At 38.8% G+C, this 17,854-nt stretch overlaps 2 protein-coding genes across 2 annotated transcripts; both read right to left on the reverse strand.

Moving 5' to 3' along the window:
- Positions 1 to 1,361: 1,361 nt before the first annotated feature.
- mtx2 (metaxin 2) lies at positions 1,362 to 7,251 on the reverse strand. Its single transcript, XM_062430174.1, has 10 exons — positions 7,094 to 7,251; positions 5,134 to 5,181; positions 4,985 to 5,031; positions 4,747 to 4,819; positions 3,973 to 4,049; positions 3,692 to 3,784; positions 3,536 to 3,574; positions 3,303 to 3,428; positions 3,011 to 3,087; positions 1,362 to 2,459 (listed from the first exon to the last, which is right to left on the reverse strand). The coding sequence occupies exons 1-10, from the start codon at positions 7,131 to 7,133 to the stop codon at positions 2,300 to 2,302; spliced, it is 780 nt and encodes a 259-aa protein (XP_062286158.1). The 5' UTR covers positions 7,134 to 7,251; the 3' UTR covers positions 1,362 to 2,299.
- A 7,789-nt stretch (positions 7,252 to 15,040) lies between these two features.
- LOC133992026 (homeobox protein Hox-D4b-like) lies at positions 15,041 to 16,613 on the reverse strand. Its single transcript, XM_062430675.1, has 2 exons — positions 16,178 to 16,613; positions 15,041 to 15,366 (listed from the first exon to the last, which is right to left on the reverse strand). The coding sequence occupies exons 1-2, from the start codon at positions 16,611 to 16,613 to the stop codon at positions 15,041 to 15,043; spliced, it is 762 nt and encodes a 253-aa protein (XP_062286659.1).
- Positions 16,614 to 17,854: the final 1,241 nt, after the last annotated feature.

Raw genomic sequence — 17,854 nt, forward strand, 5'->3', positions numbered from 1 at the left:
CCCATTATGACTCCTTCCCTTTGGCATAATGTACATTCATGATGTCTTACAATGTTAGTACATATACTGTCTTTAATGTGAATGTGCTCAGTGCATTGCAGGAATGTTTGCAGCCATGACTTATTGGTCCAAAGTCCTCTTCCCTTTTTCATAACACATCATGCCTAATAGTCTCATTGCCTTTTGGCTTATTGTGGATGAAGACATTCTTCTGTGGTGGATTTTTTCTGATTGTTCATCATCAGTGTAAATTAGAGGCTCATAATTAGAAGATCAGTGGTTTGATTCCTGTCTCCTCCAGTCCACAAGATACTGAACCCCAAACTGCTCCCAATGGCTGTATCATCAGTGTATGAATGTGTGTGTCAATGGGTGAATGTTGAGCGCTTTGCATGGTCTAAAGTCTAGAAAGGCCCTATATAAGTATGGTCCATTTACCATTTACTCTAAAAAGAAGCTATTGGTGCTTCACTGTTAAGGACTAACACCAAAACTCATTGTAGTTGTACTGCTCCAAATACACAATTAATCAAATAGATACTTTGAATGTGTTGTTTATTGATAAACGCATGTTTTAGACATTGAGAGATCAAACTCAGAATTATAAGCGTGTCAACACATGACCCCAGGGGTTTCCGGGCACTGGTGGTCTGAGATCCTGTGGTTTTGAAATCCACAAATTGCTGTGGACTTGACCGGATATCTTCAGTAAGATGTTAATTTCTGTCTTTCTGTTTATTTCTCTCTGTCTGTGCATCTGCTGTCTGGCTGATGACCTCTAACTGTGCAGCATTGGACCGTCGTAGCTCATCACTCATGATGTCACAGCTCCTGCAAACTGAAAGGTCAAACTCTGACCTCACAGGAAACCTGGAAGACAGACACAAACTGCTTAACTGGAGGGCAATCAGAGGTGATCAGACAATGATCGTGTCTGAGACCTGCAGGCAGAAACGCATACGGCCAAGTGTCAGAAACATCCAAAAATAGATTCAAGGGATTTCTTCATAGACTGAAGTTGTGCTGCTCTTTACTTAATTAACCTCTTTTTTTGTTTGTTTGTTGTCATTTGTTTTGCAGCATTTGGTGAATGTTTTAAGCACATCACTGGATACTTCAGCAACCTTTCAGTGATGATGTATAGAAATGAATCAGTGTGCGTTCCTTGTTGTTGAAGCTTGGGATGATGGCAACTGTATACTTCAAATATTATTTAGCGATAAATTATGTTACATATACAAATAAGTAAAAACCAGAGTGATCCTTTGTTGGGTGACATTTTATAGTTGTTAAAAATGGTGGCATGATTTTTCACCATCTAAACATGAAATAACACCAAAGATTGAATTTTCATGTTAAATGCAATGACTTTTATTTGATAGGCACTTTCCATTCACGCATTGAAAAAAAAAAGGTTGAAAAACCAAGGAATAAATCACATCCTCCTCATCATTATGTTCACGTGTTTTTGTTTTTTTATACAGCAGAACAGCAAGCTCTGGATTTTAACACAATGACAACTCTGATTCACATTTCTGACAAGCTTCACAAGTTAACGGAAGGAAGAAAAAAATTCACCAGTTTGACCTCGGACCCGTCTCGAATGGAGTCCTGACTTCTGAAAGGCAGCCCTGTCACACAGCTGTAAAACCATCCCCAACCTATCCGTGGTGAGACTGTGGGTGTTGGTAAATGCACTCTGACACATCAGAGCAGAGTATTCTTGTGAGACAAGGTGCAAACAATGGAAAAATTATAAGTGCTATAAAAAAGTCTTTGTCTCTATGCTGGGAAGCAGCCATCTTTTTAGGGTCCACTCAGAGTTAAATTATTATATTAACATTTTTACTTAACTCCCATAATGTTGGACCTGTAAAGGCTCCATGGTCTGTTGAAGATTCATCTTGAGGATTGTGGAAACAGTTTAACTGAAATGCAGACTAGATTTGAATAGCGCATGTGTCGTGTGCTCTAAATGTCACAAGTTATTCTCTTAGACAGCTTTTCATATACATGTGTCGTAATACTTTTAAGAACAATCTGTGTTGTGGTCGTGTGTAGTTTGGTGCTATCCATACTTGTAATTAACAAAGATAGTGGGCTTCTAGCTACAGCATGCAACAATGTACAAGCAGGAAGCAAAAGAGTAACGCACGTCTAATTAACGGGCAAGTTTGTGGATATGAACAGGTAATAGTTTTTAACTTCTGTTTAATAATAACATGGGAATGAAAGAAGAAAGAGCAGAATGTACAAGGATGAGATGATACAGAGAGACAGTCGGGTTGTTTTGGGTCTTTCAGGAGCTCTTGTCTTCAAAGTAGGTCTGTTCGATGCGCCTGCAGAAGGACAGCAGGTTGCTGTTACTCTTGATCCTCTCGGCCAGCTCAGCACTGGTCAGCCTGGTGGTCAGTATGGTGAAGAGGTGACCGAACACTAACGCGTCCAACTCTGTAGGCCTACAACAAACACAGGACAGTTCTTAATTGTATGGATCATCTACAGTTAAAACCTGTACCAGTGATGGACCATTGCATCTCAGCTTACACAGAGAAACTTTCTTACCCCTACAAATTATTTCTTCCACTTTTTTCACTGTTTTAAATGAGAAATCTGAACTGAAGGGTTAGAAGAAGCCATAACATGAATATATAGTACATGTGGTTGGACTCATTAGCATTTTCTAAAAGTTGTTGATGTACAGAGAGGTTCTGGTTCACCTTCAGACATGAGTTAAGGGTGTCATTACAGCATTACACCACAAGGTGGCACTAAAGAAAACACAGTCAAGGCCTCTACATATTTTTTTTACTTCTGGTTTACACTCCTGTGAGATCAGCTGCAGAACATAATCTGACAGGTTCTGCATTAATCTGAAGTACCACCTCTCACTCTGCCTTCTTACTGATGTTTTATCTTTCAGCTGCTATGACAGACAAACAAGACACACAGTCTTCAGTCAAACACACACACACACACACACAAACAGACACACACAAGGGATACATACTGTTTATTAAAGAAGTACGGTTGTGTTCCCAGCCTTTGAGACAGAGCCTGACAGCACTGACTCACATCCTCATAGACCTAAGAGAGAAGAAAAAGTGACAATAATCATGCTTTTGTTAACGTTTATGAGGGTTTTATGGGACTGCAAAGAGTTTGGGAGACAACAAATTAAATAAGGAATAACACTGAAAAGATAATTGTAAAAAAAATTCATCTTAGTGTATAAAAAAAAAAATCAATAAAAAATCATTATGAGATATTCAGCAGGCATGTGATGCCAGGTGGTTGCCGACCTGCTCAAGATTTTTTCCTCCCCAGCCGATGGCATTCATCTTCCTGCGGACCTCCCACTGTTTCTGATAGGCAAGTATGTTGCTGAGGGGCCACGAGTACGGATTGCTGTATCTGGGACGAGAAATCTAAAGAAAACAAAGACAAATAATTAAACTGGCACAGTTGAAGTAGGAATGAATAAAATCGCTGCTAAATCTATGATTAGATATCTAAGCGCAAACAGAAGACACACCTCAGTGGCTGTAGCGTCATCGCACCACTGAATGTACAGCTGTGGAGAGAAGAAAAGAAAGCTGATATTACATTACTGGAAATACTGATAATGGTCTGTAACTGCATTGAAGCTACAATTACCAGTATATTGTTTCAGCTATGTGTGTGTGTGTACCTCAGCAGTAAGCAGCATGTTGTTGACCAACTCCATGTACGCTTTCATTTCAGCTCTTTGAACATCATCTAAGCCGTCGCTCAAAGAATGACCCTTAAAACCCCAAAAACACACAGAGAGATGAAATTATACACACTGACAGACCACAAGGGAATTACCAAAATGAGCAATATCTCTAGAGAATGACATCTACATTAGAGCGTTTCTTTAAATAAGTCAGAAGAATAGGCAGATGTGATATATTTAGTAACAACTTCAGGGTCAGTGTTTGTGCTACTCACTTTAGCTTTGGTGAATTGCACTATCGGCCCCAGTTCTGACACCACCTGGTTTCCTACGTGGATGAAGGGAATTTTACCTACAGAGAGAAACATTAAGTGAGAGAAGCACACCAATTAGCATCATTACAGTCACTTTTGAATAGCAAGCACAACATCTGTAACTGCACAACCCAAAAGACAAAGAGCTCAGTGGTGAGAAGATCCTCAAGTTTTATTAAGCCAAGAAATAAGGAAGTTAACAGTGTCAATTTTAGCTTTGGGTATAATATTGAGAAATGCATAGAAGTTACAAGACACAGAATTTTCCATAACAAACAGGCTGAATGGCTGACAAGTTTTTAACACAACACAATGTAGAGACAGTGATATCAGAGCCCGTCATGAGATGCACAAAAATAAACTTCAGTACAAAGATAACATCTATTTCAACTGGATCTAAACACAATCTGGTTATATGTAAATACAAAATACTGGGACTAAAAACATCCCAACTCTGGATTTAAAGATACAACTAACCCCAACCAGTCAAGGCAGATAGCCGCCCACCTAGAGCCTTGTTCTGCTTGATGTTTCTTCCCATTAAAAGGGGAGTTTTTCCTCACCACTGTAGCTAAGTACTTGCTTATGGCGGAATGTTGGGTCTCTTCAAATTTAATTAAAGAGTACAGTCTAGACCTGCTCTATGTGAAAAGTGCCTCGAGATAACTTTAGTTGTGATTTGGCGCTATATAAATAAAGATTGATTGATTGAACTCTGCAGCGATGTGTACTAACCAGACGGAGACATGTATTCAGCATTTGCTCTGCACACCACCTGCACTGGCAGACCACACATCCTGAGGTACGCCTGCACAGGAGACACAGGACACAGACAATTAATGCCAAAACAATTAACTGAGAAGTTAATCAGTTTCCAAGAGGAGTAAGAGAAGTAAGAGAAGTATCATGCATGCAGAAATGAATATACAAAACATGCCAACACTCATACTGTGATATGTTTATAGAACTTCACCTGAACTGCAAGAGAGGAGGCACAGTCTGACAGCAGAATTTGGTCCTCTGTTAAAACAACAACAACACATTAATGAAAGTAATTAAAATCAACATCCAAACATCCACGTCTCTGTGATGTCGATTCATTTTGTTCAAACGCAGACTTACCCTTCAGCGGCTGGTACAAGGTTGCATTTTCAGGCCAAGGCTCTGCAGCTGTCCATGTTATAAAGAGACATGCAGACACACACACACACACACACACACACACATAATGTCAAGGTGATAAATTGGTTTAACGAACTGTTGTGTTGCTTCTGAGTTTAACAGTTAACATTATTCTATGTAACTCTGCAATACCTGCACTAATAAATCATTGAAATATTAATTCAAATCTAACTGTGTGCTAACAGACACACCTCCCCATAGTAGCACAGACACTATATCCCTGTTTAGCAAAGCATATTTCAGCCATTCACTGTTAATAAAGCTGCTAACTGGATGAATGTTGAAAATGCAAAGACTTTCAACAACAATTCACAGGGTTTCTTATTAATGCTGCTTGTGAATAAAGTGACAAAAACATGATTTATGCCGGAGGAGTGAAAGTAAATTTTCATTCAACTCTATGCAAATCATGTGAAATCCAAGATGGCACAAACTTTCTTCTCTTGTCAAATAGATTTTTCTTCTTAAGTTCTGCCACTGACGGCTGGGAGTTATATTACAACAGTCCTACACATAACATATTTTTTTAACTGACAATACAACATTTGCAATAACGGTGTGAAGATATACAGGATAAAAGCTATCTAATGCAGATTCAACAAAAAAAAAGTAACATTTAAAAATAAAGGTGGTGCTGGAGGGTTTAGGACAGTTTTTCAAATATAGATATCGAGGTGTCTAAATATATACTGAAAGTGGCTTTAAATACACTGAATACGCGGAGGTCTTTAAATACACTGGGAGCTATACGCAGATCTTTGGTTTGAGAACTTGCTGGTGTGAATTTAACACTTCCCAAATATCAAGAGCAAGTTAACAATGTAAAGAGCGTGAAAGTCTTTAAAATATTCCACCAGTGTTTCCTTAAAATCAACAGCCGCATCTCCTTTGAAGTAACTTTATTATGTTGGTATCAAAAACTGGAAAGGTGTAATGTATGGCAGAGCTGTTGAATTGGATTGCATTAGGTAAGTGCTCAGTGTGTGTATAAGTTTAAAAGATCAATTATTCAAGGCTCTTTATTGTCATCTCAGCACATTTTCATTTATACTTTTCAGTATCAAATGCTATCTATGAAGAAATGAACCTAAGTTTCCCTGACTGGGTGAAAATGTTGCATAAATTCACAGAAAACAATTTTAAATTAAGGTTTAAAATAAATAGAGAGATTAAAATATAGAGAATGTAAATAATCTAGTGTGAAAGGTTGAACTGGTAAAAGCAAAACTGACCCTGTTTAGTTATAAAGCATATAAAAGGTATAAATGATCACCCAATTTCTGTGTTAAACCTTTTTAGTCAGCTTCAATCCAATTTATCACCACAGGTGTTACACATTTATGGAAATGATGGTTAATAAGCCTAATTTAAATGAAATAATAGCTCATTTTTGAGTTTACACCTGTCAAAATTGACCTGAGGACAACAGGACGGTTAAAATACATAGAGACAGATGCAAATATAGAGAATTTAAATAATATAGTGTCAAGGATTGAACTGGAACAAGCATTAATGAGCATAGGTTTTGCAAAATATTTGCTTAATAAGAGTGTACCAGTGCAAGAGGATCAGGTGGTGCAGTAATTAACCACACAACACGGATGGTTTTATTCTGTCTTTTCCTTTTTGGAGCAGAAGATAATAATCTTACCATTTTTTTGGCTAAACATTAAATTCATGCACAGACATAAATTCACTCTGCAGAAGTAAAAACACATAAAGGGAACGAGGACAGACGTCGTTGCTTGTTATAGATGAACAGATTACTACAATGCTCTCTGCTTTGTAATTAATTAATAATATAAAACAGCTCCATATCATCACTAGAGGTTAGCAGGCTGCAGCTAGCTCAATAACACAACAACAGCAGCTGGTTTAATGTCGACACGTTGTGACTCACCCGAGATCTGCGACACGAAGGCGTCTGCAGCAAGAGACATGGTGCTGTTGTTTTTATGTCCTTTATGTTTAATTAAATGGTTTTTTTTAGATGACCTGATGATTTAGCTACATGCAAGTTTAAGGGCAAGTGCTTGTTCTGCTGTCACCGACTGGTCCGCCAGCGATTTAAGTCCCGTAGAGAAAATGTGTCTCCAATCACTTTGGTTCCGCTCTCCGTAATAACGCTGGAAACTGCAACTGTGCTAAACAGTGTGTGTGTGTGTGTGTGTGTGTGTGTGTGTGTGTGTGTGTGTGTGTGTGTGTGTGTGTGTGTGTGTGTGTGTGTGTGTGTGTGTGTGTGTGTGTGTGTACACTCAAAACAGTAAACAGTATTATCTCATTCTCACCGTGTCATAATTTTCCCAGGAGATGAGGCGTTCACTGTTACCTCCTACTGTTGACCTTTGTATTAGTATTTTATATAATTTTATTTGGATGAGTCTGGAGGTCTAATGTGGCTTATTTATTGTGTGTGTGTGTGTGTGTGTGTGTGTGTGTGTGTGTGTGTGTGTGTGTGTGTGTGTGTGTGCGTGCGTGTGTGTGTGTGTGTGTGTGTGTGTGTGTGTGTGTGTGTGTGTGTTACACCCAAAACAGTATTCTTTCATTCTTACTGTGTCTGCATATTTCACCCCTCCCCACCCCTCATCATCTTCCCAGGAAATGAAGCTCTCACTGTTAATTACCTTTTTATTTGGATGAGCCACACACACACACACACACACACACACACACACACACACACACACACACACACACACACACACACACACACACACACATATACTGTATCATATGTAGGTCTAATGTGGCTTTTTTCTTGAGTATGTGTTGTGGTCACAGTAGTATATCCTGAGGGTGGACATAATAATAATTGGGATGCACCATAATGCATCCCAATACAACACGATGTCAGAGCTTTTATCATAATTTTGAATAAGCTTTCTCTCAAGAGCTCCACACATTTATAAACATTAGTGTGTATTCTGGTTTATTTGCATTTAAATTACTTTACTGCCCCTCTGCTTTATGTATAAAGCACATTTCATACCCAGGGTAATTCTAAGTGCTGTACAGAAATGAAAATAATATTGTGGCAAGAACAATTCGTTATTAAATAGAAACAACATTGTAAAGATAATAAAGCAGCTGTTAAAGCATAACAAATGAAATATCCATTAACATATGAAGCCTTCAACTAAATATTAATAGCCTAATGTTACAATAGTGTTCATCAAGTGGGGCAGTACCGCCCTCTAGCGGGCGTTCAGAAAACTTCCAGGAGAACCTGGAAGCAAGATTTTTTAAAAGGGGCACTCATGTGTGTTTGGGTGCGTTTGGGTAGCTATGTCTGTTTTTAATCATAGTTTTATTCCTGCATTTAAATGCACATTTTCACAATGTTGTTTTTTCTTTCTTTCTTTTTTTACAACGCTGTCAAAGTCTATCGAAACCCTTTTCCAACAATGTGATGAAAAAAAGATCCTGTAAGTCAAAATAATGAGATACTATCACAAAATAATGACTTAATATCTCAGAAAAATGACTTAGTATCTCAAAATAATGACTTATTATCTCAAAATAATGACTTAGTATCTCTAAATAATGACTTTTTATCTCAAAATAATGACTTAATATCTCAAAATAATGACTTAGTATCTCTAAATAATGACTTAATATCTCTAAATAATGACTTAGTATCTCTAAATAATGACTTGATATCTCTAAATAATGACTTAATATCTCTAAATAATGACTTAGTATCTATAAATAATGACTTTGTATCTCCATTATATACACATATGTTTTATCCAGATCTGTGTTTAGGGCTCTGAGGGCTTTGAGGAGCGGGGTCACCTACGGTTAGCACTGTACCTGAACGCCTCCTGAGCAGGTATACCACTTTCACCTGGCTGGTCACGGCCATACGTCACTTCCTCCCTTCTGCTTAGTTGTCACTTTCAAGGATAAGGATATTTCGCGGGAAACACGTACAGAGGAAGTCGTGTATTTGTAGTTTTCTGAAGTTGCTACAGAGTTTCCACAACTGCTTTCAAACTACAGACAGGGGATTTTGGATTCCTGTTTGAGGTGTGTGAAGTGTGCTATCCTACTTTGTGTTAAATTGCTAGTTTTTATCTTTGTATGAATTGTGCCAATGGTAAATGACAGGTACAGGTAAACCCAGTATTGATTGAGCATCCGGAGTTGTGGAGGAGGGGGTAGATGCCACCTGTAGAGGGGGGCACTTTAAATTGCTTTATTTCCCAAATTATTTTTGTATTGAGCTTTATTTAAAAATAAAAAAAAGACAAGTTTCCTTATAATGTAGTGATTCAGTGGTGGGGTGGGGCATTTTAGCTGCACCATATTTGGCAGGTGTCACCATAGTAGAGGTGTGATACATTTAAGTAGGCTGTGGAAGGTCACTTCAGGAAATTTGATGTATGTTTTTATTCATATAAATAATTTTTCTTCCCTTCATTTTCAGCATAGGTACTGTTTCACTTACATCCTGTTTTGTCCTTTGTTTTCTTTGACTCATTTTATTTAGTGCCATTGTGTCTCTCATGGTCTTTGTGTGTGTGTGTGTGTGTGTGTGTGTGTGTGTGTGTGTGTGTGTGTGTGTGTGTGTGTGTGTGTGTGTGTGTGTGTGTGTGTGTGTGTGTGTGTGTGTGTGTGTGTGTGTGTGTGTGTGTGTGTGTGTGTGTGTGTGTGTGTGTGTGTGTGTGTGTGTGTGTGTGTGTGTGTGTGTGTGTGTGATAAAGACCTGCAGCAGTCAGCATGTCTTGTTAATGGTATCTTTTTCTAGTGGTATCTTGCCCAGAACCAGCGTGACATTTTAGGATACCCCTGTGTTAACCAATTTAATATCTGAATACCTCTTTTTTCTGTTATCACTCTTTTATTATTATTATTGTTCCAATAAAGTAGTCCTCTGGTTTTACTGCAATATTTCTATTCATGGTTTTTAATAAATGTTTATACAATTGAAGCCAAGTCTCTGTCTAACTTTCTTTACATGTATCTGTGTGTTGACCTCTGTACAGAAGCTATTCTTGGGTGGATCCATGTTAAGATGTAGTTAGTAGTGCTGCACCCTCCAGTTGAGTAGGTCACACTTAGTTTGTAGCATAATGTGTGTTCAAATTTGGTGAATTCCTGTAAACTTAGCTACTGACTGAAACCAGCCCTCCCCTCAAAGAATCAGAGGGAGGAATATACTGACTGATGTTCTTTTCTTCATTCTTTCTAAACTTCACTCAGTATTTTAATGTCATTTATTTTACTGACATTTATTTCCCTCAAGTGACATATTATTTGCAGTTATACAGTCACTATTGAAACATTGCTGTTCCTGCTGTAAGCTATGATATTTTGTCACATTTAAAATCTAACGTTGTTGTTTAAGTAATAATTCAAGCAACGCCAGTTCCAGGAATGAAAAAGAACTGAAAAGAGTAAGCAACATAACACATCACTATAAATATTATCTCTGTTTTCAGAACAGTTAAACCCCTTCAGACTCAAACATGATGAAAACTGTTTGTAACTTTACCTTTTTTAGATGCTGAAAATAATAAAAAATCAAGCTCATCATTGAAGGTGAAATTTAATCAACGGCTTTAAGCAGGAAACCAAACAGAAGAACAAACATGTAATTCACAGCAGATTTATTCACAAACAGTCAAAATGATCTGTATTCCTCTTCAAACCTGAAGTGTTTTTTAAGGAAATGTTGTCACAGAAAAGCTGCTCTGAACTTTGGAAGAAAAACCTGGAACAAAAGTCAAAGTAGTCAGACATTAATAAGCAATAATCAAATCATATCATATCAGCAATATGGCGCAGACCATTACCAGTATTGTACTGAACACCTTAGCTATGGATACATCCTCCTGCTTTCTTCCTGTAGCCTCAGACTTTCCCTTAGTCGGCTGCTCTTGTTTTCTGTTGGAGCAATTTTAAAGGATTTTTCTTATTTGGCACCAAATGAATGTTTTCTGATCGGATGCTGTTCATGATCAATAACGAGACCTAATTAAAGCTTGACTGTCAAATTTCTAACTGTTGAATTTGTTTAACACTCAAATATTTCTGTTCATGTGGATTTTTTTTTTTCTCCCTGCATGTGAAAGTCATGATGATAGTACAACTGTCCAGTTAAATCAAATCTGTTAGTTGGCATCCAATGACATGGGTTTGTTCTGATATAACACAAAATAATTCTTAACCTTAATATTCAGAGAGACAATTAGCCTACATTGTAATTGATAGGGGGCTGTAAGGGACTTGGATAATAGATAGGGGGGCGCTGACCCCCCAAAAAAGGTTGACAACCTCTGTATTATAGAAATTAAACACATACAACATGTCTTGTAATAAAGGCAGTGATTCGTTAGTGTTCAGTCAAAGTTATCTTGTTATCATAGTTTGTTTCCCTGACTACATTTCAAACTGATCTGATCCTTGCCTGAAAATGAAGTTCAGTTTCTTACAACATGATCTTGCTGTATTTTGTCTTCCAGGCTGCAACACTCAGTGACACCAGACGGGGGCGTCCCTGCTTCATCGCAGCCAGAGTGATGCTGCAAAAACAGGTTGGTGAGAGAGGTAGACACCAGACAAAGAATAAATATGCACCATTTCTACGCAGAGCATACACATTCACGCACCACGGGATGTTTTACAGATGTTTCTTAATGTAATAGAACGGGCAATAAACGTATTGTTTATATTGCTTTCATGAAAAGGATATATTGCTGTTTCCCTTCAAAACAGGTTATATTTAAATATATTATCAACCAAGTGTACAGCCTGCACAGAATGGGATGTGTCATAGTTACCAGATTTACAATGTGCCGTTGATTGCTTTACTCCATTTCCCACAGCAGAGCAAAGTATCCCTTAGTTCACTTTTGGCTCCTGTCTTAAATTGCAGACATGCAGAGCCATAGAGATATAAATATTTTGATTTTTTTTTTTTAGCCTGGCTGATCAGCTTTGTGTTGGATCTCAAGCATTTTGGTAGCTGATCCAGGTTGCTCTATGTCAGCTCCTTGGTGCCCTCTTTGCACGTTTAACCACGTCTCGACCGGAAGCCACCAATTAAAGGAGCTCTCGGCGCTCATTTCCCTTACATCCCACCACACATACATAGGCACACACACATACACACAGAAAGAAGTCGGTGTTCATCAAAAGAATCCTGTGCCCCCCGAAAAAAAACTGTGCGTAAACGATGCGTAAAAGGCGCATAGAAATTACAAAATACTGAACTCGCGTGGATGTGGACGTGGACGTTTTTGGCGTACACCAACTTTGTATATGATATTTATTCATATTACTGTCACGTTTTAACAGTTTGCAGTGCATGTACTTGAAATATCGTCTGTATAAAGCGTGTTAACCATTTAACGTGACAACAGTTTTCCTACAGAGTGTTTTAAAGCATCCCTGACTCATTTTAAGACACAAAAGCATTGAAGCTGCAGCCTCAACACCTGGTCTTTACTCAGACGTGTCTTTAAGAAAACTGTCGCTGTAATGATTAAAAACGTTCAGGATCACCGTGTATCTGCTTGGAGCACGTTTGAACTCCTCCCCACGGGAGACAATCCTCAGCGTCTCAGTTGAGACATCACGGACCAGATATTTGTCTTGGCTCCCCTACAAGCGATTTGACGCTCCGTTAAATTATGACTTTAACAAAGAGCGTTTACAGCAGTTTGCTCACTGGTATGAAATATAAAGTTTGTGTTAAGAAGTCCTTCCTCTCCGCTCCATCGGCAGTGCAGGAAGATTGTTTTTTATTAATATTACTTGCTGGTTATTTGCTTGAGCCGAAAATGAAGCTCATGATTTCGTCTTTCATTCATGAATCATGTTCGGAGTTGCTCTCCTTTCACCATCCAACATGGAAGGTCACTGTGTGTGTGTGTGTGTGTGTGTGTGTGTGTGTGTGTGTGTGTGTGTGTGTGTGTGTGTGTGTGTGTGTGTGTGTGTGTGTGTGTGTGTGTGTGTGTGTATGAGATAGAGAGAGAGACGAGAAAAAATATTCTCAGTTTTGAAACATTTTTATTTATTATCATCTAGTATTTTATCAAAACATTTTCACGTATAAAATTCTCACACAAAGGGCTCTTCATACTTTTTCGAAGAAAAAAAGCAAACAAAAAAACAACATATGAACACGTACAAAAGAACATAGATGATGCTTGCTACAGATAATAAAATATGCTTCTAAATAATAAGCTACAAATAAAAATAAGTACTGGCGTAGGCTATAATATGAATCGATAGCATATTAAACTGGACTCAAAGCGAAAACATATTCTGTGAAAAAGCAACATTATGATATTTCAGAGAGGATTATTTTTAACCTCTTGGTGCTGAATAAAAATAACAAACGTCATGTTCGCTAAAACCCTGTAACCCTGAGAAAATAAGTTGGATTTACAGTCAGAGAGACTCCTGCACCTCCAATTTGGCTGTTTTACATTTTCGATTATTTATTTATTTATTTCCCCGTGCGTAAAAATGTATAACTTTCCCTTTAAAATATTGAACACGTATTCGCTTTTTGGAGATAAGAAAAACTGCACGATATGGCTACTCATCCTGCTAAATATGCATTGGTTTTTGGATGCTCCTGTATGTACAAAAAAACAAAAGCTACATTCGTTGTCCAACCATCCTGCAGGTCAGCCACCGAGCAATTTGGTGTTTCATGGTGTTTCTTTTATCATAGGAAGTTCGTTGTTTTTTCCCTGTTAAGCGCCAGTTTGTGGAAACAACATTTTGGTAATGTGCATATTCATAAGTTAGGCTATCTCATCTATTAGGTAGCTATTATAAAAAACCCTGTATTTAATGTTTACCCTGTGGAAATAAAACCCTGTTTTCTCCAACAACAAAAAAGACACAATCTCTCCAGGACGAGTTTTGCAAGACTGCAAGCAATAGGCACCATGCTTTCTGCGTATTTTAAACATCGGCTTTATAAATATGAAACAATTCCCCTATTTCACCAGAGATGTCAGACCATCTACAACCTTGACGTTTACCTAACTGTAAGCCTTAAAGACATTCATTCATGAATTCAATGTGAAGCCTAAAATTGGATGTAAACCATATATAGCCTATATATATAGAAATATATATATAACAGAAATATGTAGAATACTTTAAAGAAGGCTAAGAGTTCAAATATAAGACATAATGGGCTACATTGAAGACTTTGACACACATAGGTGGATGAACAGTTTAGGATTGCTTCAGGACTGCAGACTCTTTTATGAAACAGGATCAGGGCCACATGTTAAAAAAATATTTGAGTTTGACGTCAGAATAAAGTAAATTTTTCATTTGTGGCCCTAATTCTCTTCCTTACACCAGGGGTGGAGCTAGGAGCTGGCTTGTGGTGCTCAGAACCCATTTAAAAATAAAATCTGGTTAATGTCACTTTTTCTGAACAGTGAATTCAACCAGCTGCTGACTAAATGTTAGTGATCTTAATATAATTGTGATTAAGAGTGAAACATTTGAGTTGAGGCAGTGTTATAGAGTGAAATGCAATTGAAGATGTAATAATTCATATTCAATATAAACACTCATTCTTGTTTTTCTGTTGATCTAATTCCTTATTGTTTTTATTTATGTTACGTTTTTGGAAAATTGTTGATAAGGACCAAAATAAATCAGTACTACTAATATTAATGTTTGTAGTAAAATTATATTCTGAGCATTTTTAAAAAAATATTGGCCCTGGCTCTGGCCTCTCTAGGATCTTGTCAACTCTTAAATCCGCCCCTGCATGTACACATTGGATCAATTTTTGCAACATCAGTTTTTTGGAATGTGAAGGTGCTAACATGGCTGCTTCTCACGGCCGTCTTACATCAAGTTTTCAGACAGCGATCACTGCCTTGATGTTACTCGGACTGCTGCTGTTGCTGCTATTGTTGTTGTTGTTGTTGTCGTCCGTCGTCTTCTTATTCTTGCTCCGTCCTTTAGTGTTGGGCAGCTTGTTGTCCTTCTTCCAGCGCATGCGCCGGTTCTGAAACCACACCTTTACCTGCCTCTCTGACAGGCAGAGCGTGTGAGCCACCTCCACGCGGCGGCGTCGCGTGAGATAGCGACTGAAGTGGAATTCCTTCTCGAGCTCCAAAACCTGCTGGCGCGTGTAGGCCGTCCTCATACGCTTTGGTTCAGGACCCGTGTGGTTTGGATTAACTGGAGAAAATAAATAAAAGAAAGGAGAAACACAGAGAGAGAGACAAATAGTTTATTATTTCATTTATTTAGACTTAATTTGACTTCTTTCTTCATTTACTCTCAATATACGCTATATTAGAAATAGGCTAGTATAACATCAGCCTATATATTACACTATACATTTAAATTACTATGAAAGATCACCACCACAAAATCGTATTTAAATTATTATGTGCATTTTTTTGGTGTTGATCCTCATTTGTGGTTTACTGGGAAACGGCCCAAGAAACGATTTTACTTTTTAAATTACAGTTTTTTTTTGTCCACCCGCAGCGTTGCACACCAGAGACACACAATCGTTCTTACACACACACACACACACACACACACACACACACACACACACACACACACACACACACACACACACACACACACACACACGCATGCACACGCATGCACACGCACGCACACACACACACACACACACACACACAAAAGCTGTGGCAGAGCCATAAAACTTTATAGGGGTTGTAATTCTCGCTGACTCTCACTAAGATCATAAATAACTCGACAACAAAAACGATGCTCACAAATGGACAAAACACTAGAGAGAGAGAGAGAGAGAGAGAGAGAAGGGGAGAGAAAGAAGGCGAAAGAAGGGATGAAAGAAAAAACTAAGCCAGAGAAAGAGTGAGAGGGGGAATGAGAGTCTGGCAGATAAGAAAATGAGAAACAAGGGAATGAGACAGACTGAAATGGTGCAGATATTAAATGGAGAGAGCGTGCAGCAGAGATAGAAAGATTCAAATCTTGCAGGCCATCTCACCCTGAGCGATGTGCACTTTCTTCATCCAAGGGTAGACAACAATAGGCGGCTTGTCTTTGCCCTGGCAGGCCGTTTTCCTCTGCACCTGAGCGGGTTTTGCACAGGTCATCCAGGCATGGCACTGCAGGTCACCCACCGAGAACCTCTCCTTACCAGAGGCATCTGTCGGTATGTGTCCGGGGAAGGGCTCACTTTGAGGCTGCGACTGGTCCACTCCATCCTCCCGGTGATGCCCCTGCACAGAATGTTGATAGCCGGTTTGTTGTGGTGTGTATGGAGGCGGAGGGGGCTGCATTGACTGGTAACCCCTTCCATAACTACCACTGTCCTGGGGGTTGCTGTAATACCCCCCTTGGTCAGTAAAATTACTGTAATCTTCCTCACAAGGCGGGAACTGCGGCTCAGCATATTTACAGCTCACCACGTAGGACTCCATGATTGATTTATAGCGAGACTAGTAGGAGAATACTAATTTTTCTTTCTCTCCCCTCTCTCTGTCTCTTTTTCCCCCTCTGGCATCAAGCCATCCTGCGGCTGTCAAATAGACGGACGGCCGCGCGGGCCACGTGACCCTGCGGTCAGCCAATGAGAGGCGGCACTTCTTGTTGTTTATGTCAGACGTAATGGGATAATTTAAAGGAGAAAAAAATGTTCATTATAAGTCTAATGAAGATTTGCTTGATGGGGAAAATGACTAATATGAGATATATTTAGAAAAAATAACGATAAGAATCCAATAAATAGGATGCAAGATATATGTAAAATACCCATCTATCTATTTATCTATCTATCACTCCCCCACCCCCTCCTTCACACAGCATCTATTGAAACGCTCGGACTGTAGATTTATGACTTTTAGCTGACTGACTTTTTACCCCCTCTGCACAGATGGCCGGAGCTGAAAAATTAATCTCGGCCATATTGAGGGACGGCGGGGCCATATTTGGCCTTGTGGCCAGTCAAAAGACGGACAACAAAACGTGACCGGTCAGAAAGGTCCCCAATAAAAGAAAGGGATAAAAGGCTCCCAGACAGTGACTAGTAGTTGGCTTTGTTAGGCTGGGGTCAGCCCGAGGTGTCCCGTTCACCATCAGCAACTCTGCTTTTAAAGGTAGAAAATAAATGCACTGCTTGGCTTAAAAAATGATTCTAAAGCAAGCTGGATGAGAGAAAAATGGGACAGGGGCTTTAAAAAATGAGAGCAAATTATGCTGGATGCAAATCGAGAAAAAGTGAAAGAGATAAGTGAGAATGTGCTAAATTTGAGCCCTCACACGAAGAAAAACTCATATAATGAAGGTGGTAGTATTCCGTGAATATTGTAGTTGTGGGTTTTTTTCACACATTAATTAACTTGTTTCTTTACAAACCGCTAATCCACAAATCAAAAAATTATATTTGCACATAGGTGTAAAGCATTAACCCGTTTTAAATCCTCCAGGACTGCATTAAGGTTTCTTCTTTGGCCGCAGCTGCTCTCTGAGGAGAAGCGCTGATGCTCAGCCAAAACCTCTTAATAACTCATAGGATGTACTATTACCTCTGCCTAATATACCTTGTAATAATACTCTAATAAAGAGGCGAGGAAGAAAGTGTTTTTGCTTGGCTCAGGCATTAAAGCCAGCTCAAGTGAAGGGTTTAATGGGTATGAAGATTTTGGCACGCCTGACAGAGTCC

This window comes from Scomber scombrus, chromosome 12 (genome assembly GCF_963691925.1).
Source record: "Scomber scombrus chromosome 12, fScoSco1.1, whole genome shotgun sequence".
NCBI classification, from domain to species: Eukaryota; Metazoa; Chordata; class Actinopteri; order Scombriformes; family Scombridae; genus Scomber; species Scomber scombrus.

Bases quoted from the DNA above. Each gene is read 5' to 3' on its own strand.
- mtx2 (XM_062430174.1), bottom strand. From the start codon at position 7,133: ATGTCTCTTGCTGCAGACGCCTTCGTGTCGCAGATCTCGG. The intron at 3,088-3,302 runs GTCGGCAACCAC...CTTCTCTCTTAG, and splicing joins GAGGAAAAAATCTTGAGCAG to GTCTATGAGGATGTGAGTCA. The intron at 2,460-3,010 runs GTATGTATCCCT...TGTTTGTTGTAG, and splicing joins CCGTACTTCTTTAATAAACA to GCCTACAGAGTTGGACGCGT.
- LOC133992026 (XM_062430675.1), bottom strand. From the start codon at position 16,613: ATGGAGTCCTACGTGGTGAGCTGTAAATATGCTGAGCCGCAGTTCCCG. The intron at 15,367-16,177 runs GTGAGATGGCCT...TATTTTCTCCAG, and splicing joins GAAAGTGCACATCGCTCAGG to TTAATCCAAACCACACGGGT.